At 42.4% G+C, this 26,517-nt stretch overlaps 1 protein-coding gene across 1 annotated transcript in view; it reads right to left on the bottom strand.

The window, feature by feature from the left end:
* LOC121571382 (sodium/hydrogen exchanger 3) overlaps window positions 1-23,241 on the bottom strand; it is a 64,129-nt gene extending 40,888 nt beyond the window's left edge. Inside the window, exons 1-3 of the mRNA XM_041882797.2 lie at window positions 22,842-23,241; window positions 7,754-8,056; window positions 7,326-7,486 (exon numbers count right to left, since the gene is read on the bottom strand). Coding sequence (XP_041738731.1) covers window positions 7,326-7,486; window positions 7,754-8,056; window positions 22,842-23,061 — 684 coding nt within the window. The 5' untranslated portion in view covers window positions 23,062-23,241. The remainder of the gene's footprint in view (window positions 1-7,325; window positions 7,487-7,753; window positions 8,057-22,841) is intronic.
* Window positions 23,242-26,517: the final 3,276 nt, after the last annotated feature.

The following is a 26,517-nucleotide window of genomic DNA, read 5'->3' as shown; positions in this document are numbered from 1 at the left end:
GCACAAAGCCTACGGGGTGCGTCGCCAGCCCGGTCCGGCCTGTTCCTGCCACCCGCACCAAGTCTACGGTGCGCGTCGCCAGCCCGACCCGGCCTGTTCCTGCCACTCGCACCAAACCTACGGTGCGCGTCGCCAGCCCGGTCCGGCCTGTTCCTGCCACCCGCACCAAGTCTACGGTGCGCGTCGCCAGCCCGACCCGGCCTGTTCCTGCCACTCGCACCAAACCTACGGTGCGCGTCGCCAGCCCGGTCCGGCCTGTTCCTGCCACCCGCACCAAGTCTACGGTGCGCGTCGCCAGCCCGACCCGGCCTGTTCCTGCCACTCGCACCAAACCTACGGTGCGCGTCGCCAGCCCGGTCCGGCCTGTTCCTGCCACTCGCACTAAGCCAGGGGTGCGAGAAGTCAGCCTGGTAAGGCCCGTTCCTCCTCCACGCACAAAGCCAGGGGTGCGAGTCGTCAGCCTGGTAAGGCCCGTTCCTCCTCCACGCACCAAGCCTACGGGGTGCGTCGTCAGCCCTGTCCGGCTCGTTCCTGCTCTCCGCACCAAGTCTGTGGTGCGCGTCGCCAGCCCATTCCGGTCCATTCCTGTTCCACGCACCAAGCCAGGGGCAAGTGTCGTCAGTCCGGCTCCGGCCAGCGGGGCTAGACAGGACCAGGGGTACTTTGGGGGGTTGGAGAGGAGGTGGGGATCAAGGCCGGAGCCAGAACCACCGCCGAGGAGGTATGCCCACCCAGCCCTCCCTTGTTTAGCCCTTATTGAGGCGCGGTCGCAGTCCGCGCCTTTAGGGGGGGGTACTGTCACGCTCTGGCTCCGGGACTGTGTAGTTTGAGCCAGGGTGTATTCATTTGGTTGTGTTGGGTATAGGGTGTGTTCATTTGGTTGTGTTTGGGTTTGGTTGTAGTGTCTTGTCTCGTCATGTGACTCCCAATCGGAGGTAACGAGTGTCAGCTGTCGGCTCGTTATCTCTGATTGGGAGCCATATTTAAACTGTCAGTGTTCACCTTAGGGTTGTGGGTTTTTGTTCCTTATGCGGTCAGTGTAACCGTGGACTTCACGAGTCGTGTTTTGTTTGTAATTTAGATACTTTAATATAATAAAGTCATGTTCGTTTCACACGCTGCGCCTTGGTCTACTCTCCTTTACGACGATCGTGACAGTACCCCACACATACAATTATCTGTAAGGGCCCTCAAACGAGTAGTGAATTTCAAGCACACGTTCAACCACAAAGACCAGGGAGGTTTTTCAAGGCCTTGCAAATAAGGGAACCGATTGGTAGATGTGTAAAAAATCATAATTTAAAAAAGCAGGTGGTGAATATCCCTTTGAGCATGGTGAAGTTATTAATTAAGTTTGGATGGTGTATCAATACACCCAGTCACTACAAAGATACAGGTGTCCTTCCTAACTCAGTTGCTGGAGAGGAAGGAAACTGCTCAGAGAGGCCAATGGTGATTGAAAGAAAGTTACCGAGTTTAATGGTTGTGATATGAGAACTGAGGATGGATCAACAACATTGTAATTACTCCACAATAATAACCTAAATGACAGGAACCCTGTACAGAATAAATTTTTTCCAAAACATGCATCCTGTTGTCAACAAGGCACTTTAGTAATACTGCAAAAAAATATGGCAAAGAAATTAACTTTTTAATCTGAATCCAAAGCGTTATGTTTGGGGCAAATCCAACACAACACATCACTCAGTACACTCTTAATATTTTCAATCATGGTGGTGGCTGCATAATTTTATGGATTGTCTTGTCATCGGCAAGGACTAGGGAGTTTTTTAGGATAAAAAGAAACAGAATACAGGCAAAATCCTTTCCAGCAGGACAATAACCTAAAACACAAGGCCAAATATTTAATGCAGGGAAACTTAAATCCATTCTACCTCATTTCTACAAGCATGTTAAATGTGCAACCAAATGAAAAAAAACTCTGGACCACCTTTACTCCACACACAGAGACGGGTACAAAGCTCTCCCTCGTCCTCCATTTGGCAAATCTGACCATAATTATATCCTCCTGATTCCTGCTTATAAGCAAAAACTAAAGCAGGAAGCACCAGTGACTCAGTTAATAAGAAAGTGGTCAGATGACGCAGATGCTAAGCTACAGGACTGTTTTGCTAGCGCAGACTGGAATATGTTCTGGTATTCTTCCAATGGCATTGAGAAGTACACCACATCAGTCACTGGCTTCATCAATAAGTGCATCGGTGATGTCGTCCCCACAGTGACCGTACGTACATACCCCAACCAGAAGCCATGGATTACAGGCAACATCCACACTGAGCTAAAAGGTAGAGCTGCCGCTTTCAGGAGCGGGACTCTAAACCGGACGCTTATAAGAAATCCTGCGATGCCCTCCGACGAACCATCATACAGGCAAAGAGTCAATACAGGACTAAGATTGAATTGTACTACACCAGCTCCGACGCTCGTTGGATGTGGCAGGGCTTGCAAACTATTACTGACTACAAGGGGAAGCACAGCCGCGAGCTGCCCAGTGACAGGAGTTTACCAGACAAGCTAAATCACTTCTGTGCTCGCTTCGAGGCAAGCAACACTGAAGCATGCATGAGAGCATCAGCTGTTCCGGATGACTATGTGATCACGCTCTCCGTAGCCGATGTGAGTAAGACTTTTGAGCAGGTCAACATTCACAAGGCTACAGGGCCAGAATGATTACCAGGACGTGTACTCCGAGCATGCGCTGACCACCTGGCAAGCATCTTCACTAACATTTTCAACAGCCCACCATAGTCCCTGTGCCCAAGGAACACTTAGATAACCTGCCTAAATGACTACCGACCCGTAGCACTCACGTCTGTAGCCATGAAGTGCTTTGAAAGGCTGGTCATGGCTCACATCAACACCATTATCCCAGAAACCATAGACCCACTCCAATTTGCATACCGCCCCAACAGATCCACAGATGATGCAATCTCTATTGCACTCCACACTGCCCTTTCCCACCTGGACAAGAGGAACACCTACGTGAGAATGCTAGTCATTGACTACAGCTCAGTGTTCAACACCATAGTGCCCTCAAAGCTCATTACTAAGCTAAGGACCCTTGGACTAAACACCTCCCTCTGCAACTGGATCCTGGACTTCCTGACGGGCGGCCCCCAGGTGGTAAAGGTAGGTAACAACACATCTGCCACGCTGATCCTCAACACGGGAGCCCCTCAGGGGTGTGTGCTCAGTCCCTTCCTGTACTCCCTGTTCACCCATGATTGCATGGCCAGGCACGACTCCAACACCATCATTAAGTTTGCCGACGACACAACAGTGGTAGGCCTGATCACCAAAAATGATGAGACAGCCTCTAGGGAGGAGGTCAGAGACCCGGCCGTGTGGTGCCAAGATAACAACTTTTCCCTCAACATGATCAAGACAAAGGAGATTATTGTGGACTACAGGAAAAAAAAGAGGACTGAGCACGCCCCCATTCTCATCGACGGGGCTGTAGTGGAATACGTTGAGAGCTTCAAGTTCCTTGGTGTCCACATCACCAACAAACTATCATGGTCCAAACACACCAAGACAGTCATGAAGAGGGCACGACAAAGCCTATTCCCCCTCAGGAAACTGAAAACATTTGGCATGGGTCCTCAGCTCCTCAAAAAGTTATACAGCTGCACCATCGAGAGCATCCTGACTGGTTGCATCACCGCCTGGTATGGCAACTGCTCGGCCTCCGTCCGCAAGGCACTACAGAGGGTAGTGCGTTCCACCCAGTACATCACTGTGGCCAAGCTTCCTGTCATCCAGGACCTCTATACCAGGCGGTGTCAGAGGAAGGCCCTAAAAATAGTCAGACTCCAGCCACCCTAGTCATAGACTGTACTCTCCATTACCGTAGCCCCAAGTCTAGCTCCAAAAGGCTTCTTAACAGCTAATCATGTCTTCCCAGACTTTTACGCTGCTGTTACTCTGTTTATTATCTATGCATAGTCACTTTAACTCTACCCACATGTACATATTACCTCAATTACCCCGACTAACCGGTGCCCCCTCACATTGACTCTGTACCAGTACCCCCTGTATATAGCCTCCCTACTGTTATTTTATTTTACTGCTGCTCTTTAATTATTATTATTTTTAACTTATCTCTTTTTTTACTTAACAACTGCATTGTTGGTGAAGGGCTTGTAAGTAAGCATTTCACTGTAAGGTCTACACCTGTTGTATTCGGCGCATGTGGCAAATAACATTTGATTTGATTTTAAATCTACACTGGAGTTGCTTACTAAGACGACATTGAATGTTCCTGAGTGGCTTAGTTACAGTTTTGACTTAAATCGACATGAAAATCTATGGCAAGACTATCTAAAATCTATGGCTGTCTAACAATGATCAACAATCAACTTGACAGAGCTTGAAGAATTTTAACCTTTTCACGTGTGAGTTACAAATATCTCTAACGGTCGCCCCAGCGTGAGTTTATTTTTTTATGTGTGTGATGTCAGAATGCACTTACTGTTCCAAAATATGTTTGTTACGTAACATGACAGTTAACCCACGCTGCCCTCAAACCAAGGCACTCTGCCTGCTAATTAACTATAGGCTATGGTTCAACATGTCAATTTCAAATTATTTTCTAACAAGTTTTATTTTTTAACAACAGTTTGAATTGAGGTGTGTTCCGCCTCCTCATTCATTCACATAGAAGAAGCCCATTTCACTGTTGCGGACAATTTACTTTGAGGCATTACTGAGCAGGACACACTTCTCTCTTCAATGAGAGCCCAAGCACAAACTTTTTCCTCCCTGGCACATTTTCCGGCTGGCGCCCGCATTGCCTTCACTACTGATAACAACTTTGGACTTGTGTGCGTTCCTATCAAAGTGCCTTATACGCTATCATTATAGTTTCTGTATATCATGTTGTCATTTCTACTGTAGCACACTGTATGTATGTATGGAGCATTATGTATTTACTTTTATTCAAGTTTTCAAGTACTGTTGACGAATCATGCATTCCGATTCTTGTATCGATTGTAATGGACACATATGATGTGTGTAAAATACTTTTTTGAAGGTTGTACTGATTATGATGAGCTAATGCTAAGCTAATTGCCAGCTATGTGTGGCGCCATGTTTGTTGACATCATACAATGCATTCTGGTTGTCACATAAACGTCTGTCAGGGATGATTCACTCTTCTTTCGAGTAAACTTCTGGAAGTGAATGATGAAAGTGAATGATGGTAGATGACACACCCCCTTCAACATGCATACTGCAAACAGACTCAACTCATCTTGTCAGCTCTTCTTATCATCTTTGGTTGACACAAAAAAATAAACATGGCTGCGTGCATAAACTACCCATCGTCGGAATACTTTCGATATAAGTGTTTTACTCAATTATTTCGATCACTGGTGAGGTCACCCATGATGTGTTGAATTGTAAATAGTAATTGCTATTAGCTAATTCATATTATGGTTTCTGTCAGTCGAGAGTTAGCTAAATATGACCGCTTGTGCTAGGTCACTCTTTCCTCAGTTAGCACTACGACTAATGTAGCCTACATTTTCCGGTTTGGATGAGAATTGTTACTTCTGTGAATGTCTGAACATTGCATCCAAAAATAAACTGGTCACATTGAGGACATAACGTTGTAAAGACTATGTTTGTGCAAAATGTTTCTGTGGCCAGCTCAAACGCTGACTGTTGCGTCAATCGTAACTGGACATTCTAAATAAGTGTTCTAATCACACCGGTTTGAGCGTACGCTGCAGGGACCACTGTAGAATAATCACACCTGTGTATTCGTGTCAAAGGGTTAAAAGAATAATGGGCAAATATTATACAATCCAGGTGTTTAAAGCATCTTAGAGACTTACCCAAAAAGACTCACAGCTGTAACCGCCGCCAAAGGCTTCTATAAAGTATTGACTCAGGGGTGTGAATACTTATGTAAATGAGATATTTATGCATTTGCAAATATTTCTAAAAACATGTTTTTACTTTGTCACTATGGGGTATTGTGTGTAGATGGGTGAGAAAAATACATACTGTATTTTGAATTGAGGCTGTAACACAACAAAATGTGGAATAAGTCAAGGGGTATGAATACTTTCTGAAGGTACTGTAGCATGAAAAGGATTCAGATCTTTTTGCTATAATAATCTGCGCAGAATCTCGAACAGCATTGATCACTTGCACTATGTACTTTTAAATTAATCTCAACTGCAATCCAAGTAATTTGGACAGTGATAACACATTAAGTTGTGGTAAAAATAAAGACACTTTAACTTTGTTGTGCTTTTAAATGGCTGAAACACAGTGATGACATATTTAGATGACTATTTTTTTTCCATTGGCATGTGCTTGTGCTTTTAGATGGTTCAAATAATAGTTGTAACACATTGGGAATTCAACAAACTCCGTCTGTCTTTTTGAGTGGGTGAATAGTGGTTGAAATCTCATTGATCAACATCTCAACCAAATATTACCTAAATGTCCACGTTGAAATGACGTGGTGTGCCCAGTGGGATGATATGGCCAAGTATCGCGCCATGCGTCAGGTTCAAACTGTTACAGCTTGGTCTGCGCTCCATAATGATTTAATTAGCCTACATGTCAATTTTCTTACATGAAATATGATCAACTATGACAAATTATCCTCAGCAATAACGACACGGACGTGAAAGCGTTTACAGAGGAAGCAAATGGAATGAAATGGAATTATACAAACTGTAGGCTACCAACTGAAAGGAACCTGATCAAAATGGCCTACGGGCCCTGATCAAAAGTAGTGCACTATATAGGACAGGGGTATTCAAATGCTATTTCAGAAGGTCCAACCTCACAAATTTCCTAGGATGGCAAAGGTCCAGAGGGATATTGTCATTATCGGATTGTCATAATGGGCGTAGTATGCAGATTTAAAGCTAATTTCCTGCAATTCTATAGATTTTTCCATGTCTTATGTGTGGTCATGTGATATCTAAGGGACTCAAACATTACAACAAAATCAATGGGCTGAAAAACCTAGCTAAAAACGTATGCTGACATCGGCTAGTTGATCAACTGTAATAAATAGCTCTTTAAGGTCAGCAATGACTGACATAACAAGATTAAAACTGCTGATGCCCTGCCAAATAATGAAATTGCAGCTTGTGTATTCAACTATTACATATTTCAAGAGTAAGTTGAAAGCCAGACTGAGTTCCAAAAATAAATAAATAATTGAGGCCCACGGTCCGTATTGACACCGCCTATTGTGTATGGCTGATATAGAGAAAAGGGTGCAATTTGGGACGCAACTAATAATGATGAATGAGGATAATCAAGTTTGTGAGACTGACCACTGTGACGCCGTCGTTGAGAAGGGACTCCCCAAACACCAGGATGTACAGGACTTCGTTGACATGGACCTCCTCAAACACGGCAATCACAGCCACGGGGTCCACAGCAGCAATCAGACTCCCAAACAACAACAACTGCAGGAGACCAGTGTTGATATCACCTACAGAGGCCCAGAGTAAAAGGTGTTATGATCTCAGACCTTTGATCTACCTTACACATTAACTCTGAGGACCTCACAAATGCTAGTTCCAATCATCTGAAAACTATAGAAGAACCCGTGGTCAGTTCAGGCTTTGGTTGGGCCTGTCCCAAATGGCACCCTATTCCCTATATAGTGCATTACTTTTGACCAGGGCCCTCTGGTCAAAAGTAGTACACTAGCATAGGAAATCGGGTGCTATAGGAACGCACACGTTGCCTGCCTTACCCATGGCCCCACCCAACCAGCACCCCCAAAGGGCGAGTCCCAAAGTGGCAGCGTTCCAGCAGGTGCCAATAACAGCGTAAACCAGGATGGCGCCCAAGTTGCCGAAGAACAGCTTGTTAGGCATGGAGTAGCCCGCGTCCAGGACGATCTGGGGCAGCAGGTAGAAGAAGAAGGTGAAGGGCTGCAGCCTGAAGGTCTGCACCTTGTCTGCCCCGTAGATGATGCCGCCCAGGACCCAACCGATGCAAATGAGGAGGCCGCTCTCCGGGATCACGCTGGTCAGGCTGGGGCTCAGCTGGAAAACTGTTGGTGAACAGAGTGAGACAAGGACAAAAGAGACATTCAGAGATACGTAGAGTGAATGAAAGACAAAAAGGGTCATCATTTGGTAGATTCTGGTGGAGCAAAGTCAAACAGACCTGAGCCCGGTTTCCCGAGAGCGATTGAATTTAGGCTTACAAATGTTTTAATGGTGCATTTTTCCTACAATGGCCGAAGATGTAACACTAATTTCCCAAAACACCATGCAGAGAAAACATTCCCTAAGTGCGTTGTTAAGGCATGAGTCGATACTGATTGGATCGAAAGAAAGGCAGCGCTGCTCTCGGATCAGCATTCTACCTTTCATATCTTACCTAACATTATAATTAATCCACAATTCTGACGAGGCATCAGATCCTAGAGAGATATTATCACCTATGGCTACAAATATTGAGGCGGCTTATTCTAATGCTTACCCTATAATGCACTAAATCGAGATTTGGCACATCATTGTGCACGTTACACATAATGAAATATATTGATTGAAATATATTGAAATTACAGACAGTAGCATAGAAATAGCTAAATAAAACTCAACTGAATGAACATGGAATTGATTGTAATGTCATTTAAATAATAGCTCTACAGTATGTAGCCTACACTGTATTTATATTTCTAATACAGTCATCTCGGTTTTCATTTAATCATATTTTTATCCTTCGCTGGTTAGTAACAATGTAAAGAAATTGGCAACTTTGTATTTGTATTCACATTTGTTCTGAAGTTATTGGCGGTCACAGAAAGACATATAAACATCTTGATTTTATGTTTAGTGGAAATCTTCTGAGTATAAAGTGACACGGAAGGGCAAAAACGACAACAATCTTAGCTGTTCTACAAGTGGTCTGAGGCAGTCATTAAATAACAAGCTTCTTCAAGAGCAACTTTAGAAACAATGGTTTTGGGAAACAGCTCAGAGATTTAACAATGCTCCTACGAAGGTTCTAACGATTAATTTAGCCTTAAGATCCTTTTGGAAAACCGGGCCCTGGTTAGCATAAAGTTAAAGAAAAAATGGCAATTGGAAGAACTGTCTTCTTAAGATGGTTTTTTAAATCCGGGCCTTGCTTCATTACTCCAATGATGCCTCCAAGAGAATACATGGCCCTTGTGCTCTGCTCACTGCCTGATAAACCTATGAAGTAAAAAAATACATTTTGCATAGCCAAGTTAGCTAATTAGTTCAGGCCTCCTTACACTTTCTTGATCCCTGAGGTTGTATTCATAAAGCATCTTAGAGTAGGAGTGCTGATCTACTGTATGTTCAGTTGTGGCTTAAATATCCTACTGAATATTTCATGGACTGGGAGGACCTGATCATAGAACAGCATTCCTACTCTAAGACGCTTTATGAATAGGCCTACAGGCTGTGGCCTTACACTTTTTTGATTGTTGGTCAATAACGGGATCAAGATGTCCACAGGATACCATGGAGTCCGACATTGACATTTGTTCCTACCTGACAACATTATTGGGATCTACACACAGGAAGGTGTTAAAACTCAAAGCCGTAACTAAACGGTAAAGCAAAATAATTAAAATGTGTTAGGTTGCGAAACTTGCAAATGATCAACCATTTCAGAAGACTGAGAAAGTGTAGTTTTTCTGTCCTTGGAGTATGATTAACCAGCAATGTGCCGTTATAAATGTTCTCATCACTCACTCATTCTCTGGATTAGTGGAGAGAAGCACGTTTTTAATGTCGGTAATGCTTTTTCAGATTCCACACTATCATTCAGGTTACTCCTTCTTTAACTTTTATTAACATTTCAAGTACTGGTGACAAATCATGCATTCCGATTATAATGGATTATAATGGACACATATGATGTGTGTAAAATACTTTTTTGAAGGTTGTACTGATTATGATGAGTTAATGCTAAGCTATTTGCCGGTTATGTGTGGAGCTATGTTTGTTGACATCATTCAATGCATTCTGGGTGTCACATAAACATCTGTCAGACCAAAATGAGGTGAAGGCATGGTTCACTCGTCTTTTGAGTAAACTTCCGGAAGTGAATGATGGTAGAAGACACCACCCTCCCTTAGCCTTCAACATGCATACTGCAAACAGACCTAACTCATCTTGTCACATCTTCTTATCATCTTTGGTTGACGCAGAAAAACAAACATGGCAGCGCGCACAAACTCTACCCATTGTGGGATTTTTTTAGACAGTGTTTTACTCAATTATTTAACATATATTTTAGTAATTTAGCAGACGCTCTTATCCAGAGCGACTTACAGTTAGCGAGTGCATACATTTTTCTAATACTGGCCGCCCGTGGGAATCGAACCCACAACCCTGGCGTTGCAAGTGCCATGCTCTACCAACTGAGCTACAGAGGAGGCCCAATCACTGGTGAACTCACCCTGATGTGATGAATTGTAAATAGTAATTGTTATTAGCTTATTCATATTATGGTTTCTATCTGCCAAGAGTTGACTAAATATGACCTCTTGTGTTAGCTCACGCTTTACTCAGTTAGCGCTAGGACTAATGTAGCTTACATTTTCCGATTTCAATGAGAATTGTGTTATGCTGTTGCTACTTCTGTAAATGTCTGAACATTGCATCCAAAAATAAACTGCTCAGATTGAGGACATAATGTTGTAAAGACTGTGTTTGTGCAAAATGTTTCTGTGAAAAAACAGTTTGGCCAGCTCAATCGCTGATCGTCAAACCTCAATCGTAACAAGACGTTCTAATGAAGTGTTCTAATCACACCGGTTTGAGCTTACGCTGCGGGGACCACTGTAGTATGATCACACCCGTATGTTCGTACACATCAAAGTGTAGAAGATTCCCCTCAACTATTCTGTTTATTTATCCTACAGGACCTCGGCTCTGAAAATAAAATATTTAGCAAGTTGCAAAAGCTGTTTCAAAAGTATTTTTTTCGTTTTACAGTTGAAGTCGGAAGATTACATACACCTTAGCCAAATACATTTAAACTCAGTTTTTCACAATTCCTGACATTTAATCCTAGTAAAAATTCCCTGTTTTAGGTCAGTTAGGATCACCACTATATTTTAAGAATGTGAAATGTCTGAATAATTGTAGAGAGAATTATTTATTTAAGCTTTTTATTACTTTCATCACATTCCCAGTGGGTCAGAAGTTTACATACACTCAATTAGTATTTGGTAGCATTGCCTTTAAATTGTTTAACTTGGGTCAAACGTTTCAGGCATCCTTCCACAAGCTTCCCACAATAAGTTGGGTGAATTTTGGCCCATTCCTCCTGACAGAGCTGGTGTAACTGAGTCAGGTTTGTAGGCATTCTTGCTCGCACACGCTTTTTCAGTTCTGCCCACACATTTTCGATAGGATTGAGGTCAGGGCTTTGTGATGGCCACTCCAATACCTTGACTTTGTTGTCCTTAAGCCATTTTGCCACAACTTTGGAAGTATGCTTGGGGTCATTGTCCATTTGAAAGACCCATTTGCGACCAAGCTTTAACTTCCTGACTGATGTCTTGAGATGTTGCTTCAATATATCCACATAATTTTCCTTCCTCAAGATGCCATCTATTTTGTGAAGTGCACCAGTCCCTCCTGCAGCAAAGCACCCCCACAGCATGATGATGCCACCCCCGTGCTTCACGATTGGGATGGTGTTCTTCGGCTTGCAAGCAAACCCCTTTTTCCTCCAAATATAACGATGGTCATTATGGCCAAACAGTTCTATTTTTGTTTCATCAGACCAGAGGACATTTCTCCAAAAAGTACGATCTTTGTCCCCATGTGCAGTTGCAAACCGTAGTCTGGCTTTTCTATGGCGGTTTTGGAGCAGTGGCTTCTTCCTTGCTGAGCGGCCTTTCAGGTTACTGTGGATATAGATACTTTTGTACCTGTTTCCTCCAGCATCTTCACAAGTTCCTTTGCTGTTGTTCTGGGATTGATTTGCACTTTTCGCACCAAAGTACGTTAATCTCTAGGAGACAGAATGCATCTTCTTCCTGAGCAGTATGACGGCTGCATGGTCCCATGGTGTTTATACTTGCGTACTATTGTTTGTACAGATGAACGTGGTACCTTCAGGCGTTTGGAAATTGCTCCCAAGGACGAACCAGACTTGTGGAGGTCTACAATCTTTATTCTGAGGTCTTAGCTGATTTCTTTTGATTTTCCCATGATGTCAAGCAAATTAAATTAGCCTATCAGAAGCTTCTAAAGCCATGACATAATTTTCTGGAATTTTCCAAGCTGTTTAAAGGCACAGTCAACTAAGTGTATGTAAACTTCTGACCCACTGGAATTGTGATACAGTGAATTATAAGTGAAATAATCGGTCTGTAAACAATTGTTGGAAAAATTACTTGTGTCATGCACAGATCAGATGTCCTAACCGACTTGCTAAAACTATAGTTTGTTTAAAAGAAATTTGTGGAGTGGTTGAAAAACTAGTTTTAATGACTCCAACCTAAGTGTATGTAAACTTCCGACTTCAACTGTATGTGTAACTTATACTCAAGTGATTCATCACCAACACTCCAGATCTGGGATAAGTTAGTTAAATGATAAGTAAACAATAGATAACCAGTACCCACGCTTTTGTTAAAATAATTTTTCCTTCATGACATTAATGGTAATATCTCCCGAGTGGCGCAGTGGTCTAAGGCACTGCATCGCAGTGCTAGCTGTGCCACTAGAGATCCTGGTTCCAGGCTCTGTCGTAGCCAGCCGCAACCGGGAGACCCATGGGGCGGCGCACAATTGGCCCAGGGTAGGGGAGGGAAAGGCCGGCAGGGATGTAGCTCAGTTGGTAGAGCATGGCGTTTGCAACGCCAGGGCTGTGGGTTTGATTCCCACGGGGGGCCAGTATGAAAAATAAAAATGTATGCACTCACTAACTGTAAGTCGCTCTGGATAAGAGCGTCTGCTAAATTACAAAAATGTAATTGTATGGATTGGAGTCCGTTCCAGATTACCTCAAGTATGTTTGAGTAAATTATTCTTTACACTTGTTTGGAGAAACTTTCAACTTAATAAAACATACATTTTTGTTCAGCATTTGCAACCTTTTGTCTGCTTTTTCTTCCCTTATTCTCAGTTTTCAAAAATGTTAGCACCATATTGGACATAGGCGCTGTTCCTCTGAAGCACAATGATTGACCTTGAATATAAAAAGTACTGTATGTATTTAAGAAGATGCCATATACACTCACCACCTACTCAAAAATATATTTTTTTACATCTTGATATATCCCATGAACTTGAGTAAAAAGCGAAAAGCACTTGGTCAGAAGAACAGCGTGTTGCCTTGATAACACTGACAAGGGCTGCAAATGCTAGAGAGTAGTGGCATTATGTTGGGCCTATTTATGGCACAAATGCTTCACAAAACACAGCTTTCGTTCTCACTGGATGATATTGCCTGCTTCCTTTGATCTGTCTGATGTTTACAATTGGCCCATCGTCGTCCGGGTTAGGGGAGTGTTTGGTCGGCCAGGATGTCCTTTTCCCATCACGCTATAGCTGACACGGTCGCCAGTTGTACGACGTTTCCTCTGACACTTTGGTACGGCTGGCTTCCGGGTTAAACGAGCAGTGTGTCAAGAAGCAGTGTGGCTTGGCAGGGTTGTGTTTCGGAGGACGCATGGCTCTTGACCTTTGCCTCTCCCGAGTCCGTACGGGAGTTGCAACGATGGGACAAGACTGTAACTACCAATTGGATATCATGAAAAAGGGGTAAAAAAAATGCATAAAAAATACTTTATCTCCTTTGAAATGAGACCCAAATTATACATGGAAGGTCAGAGTCTAATAAATTATTTTTTATGTTTTATGATCATGAAAGAGTAATCTTCCTTGAGTCCAGGCCACATAGAAAGTCATTACAACTTTCACAGCCTTTGCCAAATCTGTCTGCCAGCATCATTGTGAATGATACCAACTCTGCAATATCTTCCCTGACATAGCAGTTTTGTGTCTGTAACATTATTTTGAACTGTGGCAGAAGTGGACCCTGGATTTGGTATGTATTCTTTCATCTCCTTTTATTTGATCTCAACTGCTCTCCACAAAAGTTCAGAACACCAAATTAAAACATTAATTTATCAATCTTCATTAGGAACTAAATCAAATCAGGCCCCACTCTCTAACAGTGAATCTGCAGCTGGTCATCTAATCCTCAAGACCCCTGAGCTGACTGCACCTACCTGTATGCATACACATTTTGGATACCCCAGCCACCAGTATCCATAAGGTGATGAGGTAGGGGGCTTCCACATGGTGCCATTTAAATGTCACGATTTGTATCCCTGAGAGGCTGGACCCATGGTCCCCTCCAGCCTGGCTGTGGTTCGATCCCACCACCCCTAGCTCTGGATGCGACCCCTGGGGTGCTCCCACCTCTGTACCCTCAACTATCAGGCCCACAGTACAAGTCAGCAACAATGCCCCCAGCAGCCAGAGGCAAGTTATGCATGGCATTTCACCAAATAAATAGATAAATAAATAATGGAGCAGAATTTGTTCTCGGGGTTCTTTGAGAGTCCTGAGAACGTATTTGGCCTCTCCTGATGCCCTACGCTCCGAGAGGTTCAGGGTATTCTTGTCCCAGCATCACATAGATATCTGGAGCCAAACTGTAGTACAGACTGTTCAGCCCAGCCGGACAGAATGTTACGTTTCTGTCCCTCTTCTCTCCTCTCCTCTCTTCTCCTCTCTGACGGTGGCACAGTCTCTCTCTCTCTCTCTCTCTCTCTCTCTCTCTCTCTCTCTCTCTCTCTCTCTCTGATGACCTGCTCAATGCTCAGGTCACAGTGGTGTGGGCCGGGCCGGTGTCTGAGGGCAATGGTGCAGTGAGGGCAGAGGTGCACTGAATAACAGGCTCAACCGTTTATATGTCCTCTCAAGGTGGAAGGGTGTGGAGGGAAGAAAGAGGAAATACAGTACCTCCTCTTTAGGGCATCTGCTCTTGGTTACTCAGTCACATTGAGCAGTGTCTGCATTGCTTGGCTTCGGTTCCTCAGTCTCTATTGCACTCAGTCAAGGGCAGAGACTACTATGGCACTCTCAAGGAGAAAACTTCATCCTAATGTGTGCTTTCAAGTCGGATTAAAAAGTTGTTACATTGGATCTGTGGGTTTTGTTGTGGAATTTCAGTTCATTGTTTGCCTGGCTCCAGAGGGCTGTTTCATGCCCACATTCTGACTGAGGTGTGTGCACATGGGACAATACATCTGTGGGTGTAAACTTAGGGACATTGTGTATTTGTATGTATTCCATAACATTGTTGATATACAACAAAAACTTGTCAAGTAGGAAACAATGGCATCATGTATTTGTGATGTAAACACTGTTGCCATTCTGGTGAACTCCATAGTGATGATGTTGTTTCGGTCAGGAGCTGGGTCCAGAGGCATCATGACTTGGTTTTACTATCTGTCACTTATTGGTTAGTTACTGTGCTCAAATAGCATAACAAATATGACTCTTTACCCAGGGGGCACAGGTAATCCAACTGACATTTTCTTTTTTTAATGGAATTGTTTGTAATATGTGAATAAGTGAATAATCATAAGTCAGTATACACTGAGTAAACAAAACATTTAGAACTGCTCTTTCCATGACATAGACTGACCAGGTAAATCCAGGTGAAAGCTATGATCCCTTATTGATGCCACTTGTTAAATCCACTTCAAATCAGTATAGATGAAGGGGGAAGAGACAGGTTAAAGAAGGATTTTTAAGCCTTGAGACAATTGAGACATGGATTGTGTATGTGTGCCATTCAGAGGGTGAATGGGCAATACAAAATATTTAAGTGCCTTTAAACGGGGTATGGTAGGAGGTGCCAGACGTACCGGTTTGAGTCAAGAACTGCAACGCTACTGGGTTTTTCACACTAAACAGTGGTGCATCTCAATATTAGGAAGATGTTCTTAATGTTTTGTACACTCAGTGTATGTGACAGTATATGTGAACATATACTGACTTTATTCAGCAGTCAATGTAGCACATATCACAAGTGCTCACATAGATAGGCCTGTTGTACTTAGAAAGGCCTAACAGGTGGACATTTTCACATTGTCTGGAAGTGTTTCGAAACTGCAACCATGACAGACCCTATGAGTAATCTATTTTCACAAATTATAAATGATAAGTCAAATGTTATTTTAACATAAAGTAAAGTTGGATTTATCATGATCTACTTTATTTACTGCCAAATGTTTAGCTCCATTGCTAAATAGGGTGGGAAAAGATGGCATGCATCAGTTCACATTATTAGCCATATTAATTAACTAATGTCCCAATGTATAATTTTAACCAGCGCCCGGCCTGCCATTTAGCCTTTAAAATGTTAAACATGACCTTGGCCTTGAGGCCCATGTTCCTCCAAGCATGTATAAGTATGCACTTTTTAACACCTGAATAAAAAGGTTCAGTCTTGGCAAGATGGAAAGGTTAGACAAAGGACATTTTTGGGCCTGAAGTTGCAGACACAGTACATATTCTTGTGGAATGAAAAGTTGTATCTTTGTAGTGTATATTGCAAAGTTGCTAAGTTCATACTGGTTACAATTGAGTCACTACGAGCCATAGCATTCAGTTTTATTTTTAACCCTTCAGTTTTTCTGCTACTAATGCCTTGTGGGGCGGGGGGTGGGGGGGGGGGGGGGCACCTACTGCAACCTCTAGGAAATCATAATGTTTTGAAGTTGTTTAGAGCACACAGCGCTTCACACTATTTGAGTTAAAGAGAGATGCGTGCTGGCAGCTGGAAATAAAACATTTTCCATCAAGAATAATTTCAAAAAATTCTCGATTAGTTACGATACTCATTTTGTCCGAGTACTCGGCCCACCCCTAGTTTTCACTCCAATCGGCTTTAAAATCTATGGCAAGACTTGAAAATGGCTGTCGAACAATGATCAACAACCAACTTGACAGAGCTTGAAGAATTTTTTTAAGAATCATGTGCAAATATTGTAAAATCCAGGTGTGCAAAGCTCTTAGAGACTTACCCAGATAGACTCACAGCTGTAATCGCTGCCAAAGGTGATTCCAACATGTATAGACACAGGGAGTTGAATACTTATCTAATCAAGATACAGTATATTAGTGTTCTATTTTCCATATACAGTACCAGTCAAAAGTTTGGACACACCTACTCATTCAAGGATTTTTCTTGATTTTTACTATTTTCCACATTTTAGAATAATAGTGAAGACATCAAAACTATGAAATAACACATATGGAATCATGTAGTAACCCAAAAAGTGTTAAACAAATCTAAATATATTTAATATTTGAGATTCTTCAAAGTAGCCACCCTTTGCCTTGATGACAGCTTTGCACACTCTTGGCATTTTCTCAACCATCTTCATGAGGTAGTCACCTGGAACGCATTTCAATTAACAGGTGTGCCTTCTTAAAAGTTAATTTGTGGAATTTATTTCCTTCTTAATGCATTTGAGCCAATCAGTTGTGTTGTGACAAGGTAGGGGTGGTATACAGAAGATAGCCCTATTTGGTAAAAGACCAAGTCCATATTATGGCAAGAATAGCTCAAATAAGCAAAGAGAAACGACAGTCCATCATTACTTTAAGACATGAAGTAAAAATGTAAAGAACTTTGAAAGTTTCTTCAAGTGCAGTTGCAAAAAAACATCAAGCGATATGATGAAGCTGGCTCTCATGAGGACCGCCACAGAAAAGGAAGAACCATAGTTACCTCTGCTGCAGAAGATAAGTTCATTAGAGTTAACTGCACCTCAGATTGCAGGCCAAATAAATGCTTCACAGAGTTCAGTTAACAGACACATCTCAACATCAACTGTTCAGAGGAGACTGCGTGAATCAGGCCTTCATGGTCGAATTGCTGCAAGGAAACCACTACTAAAGGACAACAATAATAAGAAGAGACTTGCTTGGGCCAAGAAACACAAGCAATGGACATTAGACCGGTGGAAATCTGTCCTTTGGTCTGATGAGTCCAAATTTGAGATTTTTGGTTCCAACCGGCGTGTCTTTAAGAGACACGGAGTAGGTGAACGGATGATCTCCACGTGTGGTTCCCACCGTGAGGCATGGGGGAGGAGGTGTGATGGTGTGGGGGTGCTTTGCTGGTGACACTGTTTGTGATTTATTTAGAATTCAAGGCATACTTAACCAGCATGGCTACCACAGCATTCTGCAGCGATACGCCATCCCATCTGGTTTGTGCTTAGTGGGACTATCATTTGTTTTTCAACAGGACAATGACCCAAAACACACCTCCAGGCTGTGTAAGGGCTATTTGACCAAGAAGGGGAGTGATGGAGTGCTGCATCAGATGACCTGGCCTCCACAATCACCCAACCTCAACCCAATTGAGATGGTTGGGATTGAGTTGGACCGCAGAGTAAAGGAAAAGTAGCCAACAAGTGCTCAGCATATGTGGGAACTCCTTCAAGACTCCATATGTGTTATTTCATAGTTTTGATGTCTTCACTATTATTCTACAATGTAGAAAATAGTAAAAAATAAAGAAACACTTGAATGAGTAGGTGTGTCCAAACTTTTGACTGGTAATGTATGTATATATATATATATATTTCTTCCACTTTTACATTACAGAGTATTTTGTGGCGATCATTGAAAATAAATGACAATTAAATCCATTTTAATCCCACTTTGTAATAACAAAATGTGGAAAAAATCAAGGGGTGTGAATACTTTGTGAAGGCACAGTGTATGCACATTTACACAAACACACATAAAGTGTAATCAATGTCACATCTCAATTATGTCTGTTGTGAACACTCACATTGCTAATGACTACCATGTCACCACAACAAACGAGACCTAAACACAACACAACACGGTAGATGCTCCATTACCTTTAACCATTAACCTTCAAAAGATGACACTCCATAACTCATATCTGTACATACATACGCATATACCTTAGCACAAATTACATTATCACTTGCCAGAATCAAAGTTCTCCTCAGCTTTCCTGTCGAAACACCTAAATAAGTCCTGCATCATTTAAACGGTCACCTAACGTCCAAATCTGCTAAGTACAATTTTACACTAACACATAGTGAATTGGCTGTGTCATGACAGTGTAAAGTCATTGTCTTAAGCTGACACCAGCTTGGTTTATAACATCTGTTATGTCATGAGTATAACAGTTTAATGTTGGGCCTTATGACTCAGGGTAAAGTAAAGCGTAACCAAACAAACTCTCCGAGTGTGAATAGAGGGTGGCAATCTATGGTACGATGAAATACTATAAAGATGAGTAGCCCGGGGAAGGGGATGTACATCAGAGGAGGCTCCTCAGAGGAGGAAGAGGACCATCCTCCTCATTGAAATAGTGAAACATTTAAAAAGTTATCCTTTTTAGATAAAACTACACTAAATACATTCATATCAAATCAAATTTTATTTGCCACATGCGCCGAATACAGCAGGTGTAGACATTACCGTGAAATGCTTACTTATAGCCCTTAACCAACAATGCATTTATTTCTTAATAAAAAAGTAAAATAAAACAACAACAAAAAAGCGTTGAGAAAAAAAGAGCAGAAGTAAAATAAAATAACAGTAGGGAGGCTATATACAGGGGGGTACCGGTGCAGAGTCAATGTGCGTGGGCACCGGCTAGTTGAGGTAGTTGAGGTAATATGTACATGTGGGTAGAGTTAAAGTGACTATGCATAAATAATTAACAGAGTGGCAGCAGCATAAAAAGATGGGGTGGGGGTGCAAATAGTCTGGGTAGCCATGATTAGCTGTTCAGGAGTCTTATGGCTTGGGGGTAGAAGCTGTTGAGAAGCCTTTTGGACCTAGACTTTGGTACCGCTTGCCGTGCAGTAGCAGAGAGAACAGTCTATGACTAGGGTGGCTGGAGTCTTTGACAATTTTGAGGGCCTTCCTTCGACACCGCCTGGTATAGAGGTCCTGGATGGCAGGAAGCTTGGCCCCAGTGATGTACTGGGCCGTACGCACTACCCTCTGTAGTGCCTTGCAGTCGGAGGCCGAGCAGTTGCCATACCAGGCGGTGATGCAACCAGTCAGGATGCTCTCAATGGTGCAGCTGTATAACTTTTTGAGGATCAGCATGGCAGATGTGTTGTTACCTACCCTTTCACCAAATAATTAATTAAAACACACTGTTTTTCAGTGAAGGTCTATAGTAACTTCAACAGCAATCTCTGGGGTAGCATTATGGTGTAGCAGGAGGACAGCTAGCTTCCATTTTCCTCTGGCTACATTGACTTCAATACAAAACCTAGGAGGCTCGCAGGCCTCACCCCCTTCCATAGACCTACATGATAATTATGACCACTTCCGGAGGACGACCTCCAACCAATCAATGCTTTTGCAGTATGAACTGACATGTTGTCCATCCAATCATGAGATTAGGATCAGAGAATGAACCTAGTGTGTTGTATTGGGGTTGTGCCGCAGAGCATTATGGGGGGTTCTATGTGTTGAGAAGCTTGGTGAGTTGTTGACATTGTTGGATAGAGATTGAGAGTGAAAAGTGATAGTTGAGCATTTTTAGCATATTATTCAATTCAAATTAGTTTCTTCAAATTACAGGAGATGGAGGAGGTATATTATAAATGGTTTTCTTGGTTTTAGAACTTTATTTTTGTGTCCAGTTGCCTTGCTAACTTCAGTAGCAAGTAGCAGTAGCTAGCAGTCAGTGCGAGCATGGCACCAGAATGGCAAATGCTACCGTAAATGCTGTGGACTTTTTGTTGAAGAACCCCTTTCATTCTCTGGGGTACATGGAAAAGGTGCGAATTAAAACCGAGGGTCGACCTCTGCCTGAGATCAGTTTCATGAAGAAGGATGAAAAGGTGAGGGTGTTCAATACCAATTGGTATCAACAGTATAGCTGGTTAACAGGGAGCCTTTCATCAAGCCGCCTATATTGCTGGCCTTGCCTGCTTTTTGGAAAGCCTTGGGCGAAAGGGGGGTACAGTGACCTGAAGAACATCGATCATTCAGCTAAACGGCATAACAAAAGCAGGAAGCATATAAATGCCCACATCAGATTCAAGCTTCTGGGAAAAAGCCGCATCGATCATGTAAATGGACGAAAGTCTGTGTATTCAAATTGAGCAACACAACGAGAAAGTAAGAAGAAACAGGGATGTTCTCAAGCGGCTTATCGACACCACTGCATATTTGGGCATGTTAGGGCAACTACAAGGAGCTTGCAGAGGTAATTGCCCGTTACGATGCTTTACTTGCTGAACATATGGAACTTTCGACTGTCTTTTCTGGGATGTCGAAATCAATTCAGAATGATTTGATAGCTTCCATCGCATCTCCATTAAAAGGGAGATTAAAGAGAGGTTGACGCAGCGCATTACTCGTGCGCGTTCAAGTAGGCTTTCCACTTTCCTTCTGTATTTATTTAGAAAAGGTACACATAATCACTCCGGACAGACACAAGCAAACAATCAATACATAAATGTTGCAGCAGCCTAGGCTACACCTAAACATTAGAGATCTGACATGCTGTACGATACTATTTTTTCAGTCTGATCAACTGTAGGCTACTAATAATAGCAGCTGCATACAGCCTATGCACCCTGTCCATCTGGTCAGGGCAAATAAATAGGTAATGTTATGTATTTATAGTCCATTTGTGTGTCAGGATAAAATGTGAATGTGATCAAATTTGGTTTATATTCCAATTTGAGCTGGCTAGGCTGCCTATACATTTTCAATCCAAAAATAATTAGCTGTAATTAATCAATCAACATAATAGTGATGACAGATGTGAGTACATTTTTTATTAGGCCTGCATGATGCAAACATGCATTAAGCAAGCTCAGCCCTGTGAGTTCTATTGTCTATCAGTTGTTATCTCTGTGTCTGGGTCGAGGAAATACCCCTCTTAATCTAGTCTAAATATAATGAATATGAACAAGTATAAGGTTGCTGCAGTTTGACAGGGTTGTCATCCCCCCCAGGGCCAGGAGTTTATTTCAGGAGTAAAAAAAAAAATATGTGACCTGATTAGGAACAACTGGTCCCGTCATAGCCTTGTCACTAGTCTGCTTGCAGTTGTTAGTTATTGTCAGGTATGTGGATGATCAAGGCTTTATTCAGGAATGTTTCTTTGGCTACTTTGATGTGTCAAGAGGTGAGATGAGCAGTCTGTGTTTGACTTTGTGAATTCTGATATGTCTGAGTTTAACTTCATGGAGAAACTCGTTGCCCAAACCTACGATGGTGCAGCTGTAATGGAATGTATCTGCTATTTGTATTTACAGCTAAGTCCCCTCCTGTTCCCTGATTAAGAGGTGATGACCACTCCACTCCACTACCATTGTCAACTCTCTCCTGACATGAACTGAAGCCACGTCTCATGTGCCCGCTCATTCACTGGCCCATATCAATTTTCTCTCATTACTGTATGGAGAGTCAATCACACACACAAACGCAATCACATTATTACACATCAATGATTTTGCTTGGACTAACTCATTCTTAGATGTTTTGTGTAACTGTGTAGTGTATTGTGTTATTGGTTTTTGTCTTCCCAGTCAAATCCTGTCTTGCCCTCAGTGGAAGATTGAGCTCTTCTCCAACGCCATCCATCCATGATGAGCCTGTCCTGCACTGAAGCCTATGAACACCTCAACCCCTGTCCTGCACTGATGTCAAGCCTCTGAACACCCCAACTCATGCCTCATACCCTCATTGTTGTCTCCGTGTGTTCCGAGCCTATACCGTGGGTCTCCCATCCTCCTCAATTTTTCAAGTCACCAGCCTCCACTGATGTACATGTATGGTACTCACCGAGTTTGCAGAGCCAGCTGACCAGGATCCAGAGTGCCACCAGGTATGGGAAATGAATTTCCTCCCACTTCCAGATAACGATGGGCAGGGTGGTGATAGGATCTTTTGTTCCATTTCCTGTGCTTTGTTCTTCATTCCTTGCCTGAGATGCCAGGCTGGGCCTACTAATGGCAAGCAGTACCATCACCAGGAAGAACGTGGAGCGCCACAGAACTGGCATCTTGGAGCTGGATGCTTTTCAAATCTTGAGCTTTGATCAATTTTGGTGTGTGTCTCTCTCTCCCTCTCTGTACTCTCTCACTGACTCTCTGGATTGTCAGTGCTGGCCCTAAGTATGTTTGCTCCCCTCTGTCCTAGCTCAGGCTAGAACACACCTTTTCACTGCAGGTGAATGTCCCTCCCACTCTTTAGCCAGACCGGCTAGTTGGGCCACTTCTTCAATGGCAGGGTGCAGTTCTGCACAACCGTACCACCCTCTTGGTATTCATTGGCTCAGGACACCAGAGGCGTCATGCACATAGGGGTCAGAGAGGCACGTGCCCCCTCAGATTTGTCCTGTTAAAAAAATATGTTGTTGTTGTTTTTTCTCTGTAAAATAACTATCCACCTAGCACTTTTATGAAGTTTGATTTACTATTTGTATTTCTTTGTATTTATTAGGGATTCCCATGAGCTACTCTTCCTGGGGTCCAAACACATTAAGGCACTTACATCACACATAAAACAAAAGATAAAACAGTACATCATATAACATTATTACACCTCTACATATCTACAATACAAAATGTATTATACCACCATACAACAATGTACGTGTGGGTAGAGTGTGTGTGCTAGCATGTGTGTGCGTATGAGTGTCTGTACCTGTGTGTGTGTCTCTTCTGTATTTTTTTATCTGATTCTACTGCTTGCATTAGTTACCTGATGTGGAATAGAGTTCCATGTAGTAATGGCTCTATGTAATACTGTGCACCTCCCATAGTCTGTTCTGGACTTGGGGATTGTGAAGATACCTCTGGTGACATGTCTTGTGGGGTATGCATGGGGTCCGAGCTGTGTGCTAGTAGTTTAAACAGACAGCTCGGTGCATTCAGCTTGTCAACACTTCTTACAAAAACAAGTAGTGATGAAGTCAATCTCTCCTTCATATTTCAGTTTTTTATTTTGTAATAAATTAGCAACATTTCTAAAAACCTGTTGTTTTCTCTTTGTCATTATGGGGTATTTTTATAGATTGATGAGGGAAAAAAACAATTTAATCAATTTTAGAATAAGGCTGTAATGTAACAAAATGTGGAAAAAGTCAAGGGGTCTGAATACTTTCCGAATGTACTGTAAGTGACTTTCAGAGATGAATGAATATGAATGTCATCTGTAATTATCAAGTTATTTATTTCATGAACCTTGTTTCTTAGGCTAAAAACAGTACCAGTCAAAGGTTTGGACACACCTACTCATTCAAGGATTTTTCTTGATTTTTACTATTTTCTACATTGTAGAATAATAGTGAAGACATCAAAACTATGAAATAACACATATGGAATCATGTAGTAACCAAAGAATTGTTAAACAAATCAAAATATATTTAATATTTGAGATTCTTCAAAGTAGCCACCCTTTGCCTTGATGACAGCTTTGCACACTCTTGGCATTCTCTCAACCAGCTTCATGAGGTAGTCACCTGGAATGCATTTCAATTAACAGGTGTGCCTTGTTAAAAGTTAATTTGTGGAATTTCTTTCCTTCTTTAATGCATTTGAGCCAATCAGTTGTGTTGTGACAAGGTACGGTTGGTATACAGAAGATAGCCCTATTTAGTAAAAGACCAAGTCCATATTATGGCAAGAACAACTCAAATAAGCAAAGAGAAACGACAGTGCATCATTACTTTAAGACATAAAGGTCAGTCAATCCGGAAAATGTAAAGAACTTTGAAAGTTTCTTAAAGTGCAGTCTCAAAAACCATCAAGCGCTGTGATGAAATTGGCTCTCATGAGGACCGCCACAGGAATGGAAGACCCAGAGTTACCTCTGCTGCGGAGGATAAGTTCATTAGAGTTACCAGCCTCAGAAATCGGCAATTAAGTGCACCTCAGATTGCAGCCCAAATAAATGCTTCACAGAGTTCAAGTAACAGACACATCTCAACATCAACTGTTAAGAGGAGACCGTGTGAATCAGGCCTTCATGGTCGATTTTGCTGCAAAGAAACCACTACTAAAGGACACCAATAATAAGAAGAGACTTGATTGGGCCAAGAAACACGAGCAATGGACATTAGACCGGTGGAAATCGATCCATTGGTCTGATGAGTCCAAATTTGAGATTTTGGGTTCCAACCGCCGTGTCTTTGTGAGACACAGGCTAGGTGAATGGATGATCTCTGCATGTGTAGTTCCCACCGTGAAGCATGGAGGAGGAGGTGTGATGGTGTGGGGGTGCTTTGCTGGTGACACTGTCTGTGATTTATTTAGATTTCAAGGCACACTTAAACAGCATGGCTACCACAGCATTCTGCAGCGATACGCCATCCCATCTGGTTTGCGCTTAGTGGGACTATCATTTGTTTTTCAATAGGACAATGACCCAAAACACACCTCCAGGCTGTGTAAGGGCTATTTGACCAAGAAGGAGAGTGATGGAGTGTTGCTTCATATGACCTGGCCTCCACAATCACCCGACCTCAACCCAATTGAGATGGTTTGGGATGAGTTGGACCGCAGAGTGAAGGAAAAGCAGCCAACAAGTGCTCAGCATATGTGGGAACTCCTTCAAGACTGTTGGAAAAGCATCCCAGGTGAAGCTGGTTGAGAGAATACCAAGAGTGTGCAAAGCTGTCATCAAGGCAAACGGTGGCTACTTTGAAGAATCTCAAATATTAAATATATTTTGATTTGTTTAACACTTTTTTGGTTACTACATGATTCCATATGTGTTATTTCATAATTGTGATGTATTCACTATTATTCAACAATGTAGAAAATAGTAAAAATAAAGAAAAACCCTTGAATGAGTAGGTGTGTCCAAACTTTTGACTGGTACTGTATTTTAATGTGGGCTATTTTTAGCACTTTTCTGGGATGCTTGATTGTTTTTATTGCTTTACTGGGAAGCTTATCAGAATTAGACATGCTCTTGTTATTTCTGTTTGAGCTGATAGGGTGAGCTGCACACGGTGGACTTCCTACTAGGGCATACCGCCTCAGTGCTAACAGTATAACTCTGGTTCAAAAGCACATGATTACTGAATACAATAGCTGTAGGATCAACAGAGGCATTCAAGGTAGTTAGAGGGACATACATTAAGTTACTTACATTACCCCCTAAGAAAATAAAATAAAAGTACTTACTTCCAATGCCCCTGGGAAAGTGTACATTTGCTGCAGCATTATGACAACTCAGCATCACAATGGTTGTGATTAACTTAGCTGGTCATTGATGAGTAATTGTCTCAACGCAGCCTTGAAATGCATGGACAGATTTCAGGATCGAAGATGATTTGGATGGACTCTGTCATTCCTGTAGAGCAGGGGTGTCAAACGTCTGGCCCGCGGGCCGGATCAGGCCCGCAAACGGGTTTAATCCGGCCCGCGAGATGATTTTTTAAAAAAACTGCTGTTCCAATTGCGTCCACTGGATGGCGCAATAGCAATTGTGTTAAGCAAGCAAACTGTTT

Source organism: Coregonus clupeaformis, chromosome 8 (genome assembly GCF_020615455.1).
Source record: "Coregonus clupeaformis isolate EN_2021a chromosome 8, ASM2061545v1, whole genome shotgun sequence".
NCBI lineage: Eukaryota > Metazoa > Chordata > Actinopteri > Salmoniformes > Salmonidae > Coregonus > Coregonus clupeaformis.
The sequence above is the reverse complement of the archived record's forward strand: the minus strand, read 5'-3'. Positions and strand labels throughout refer to the sequence as shown.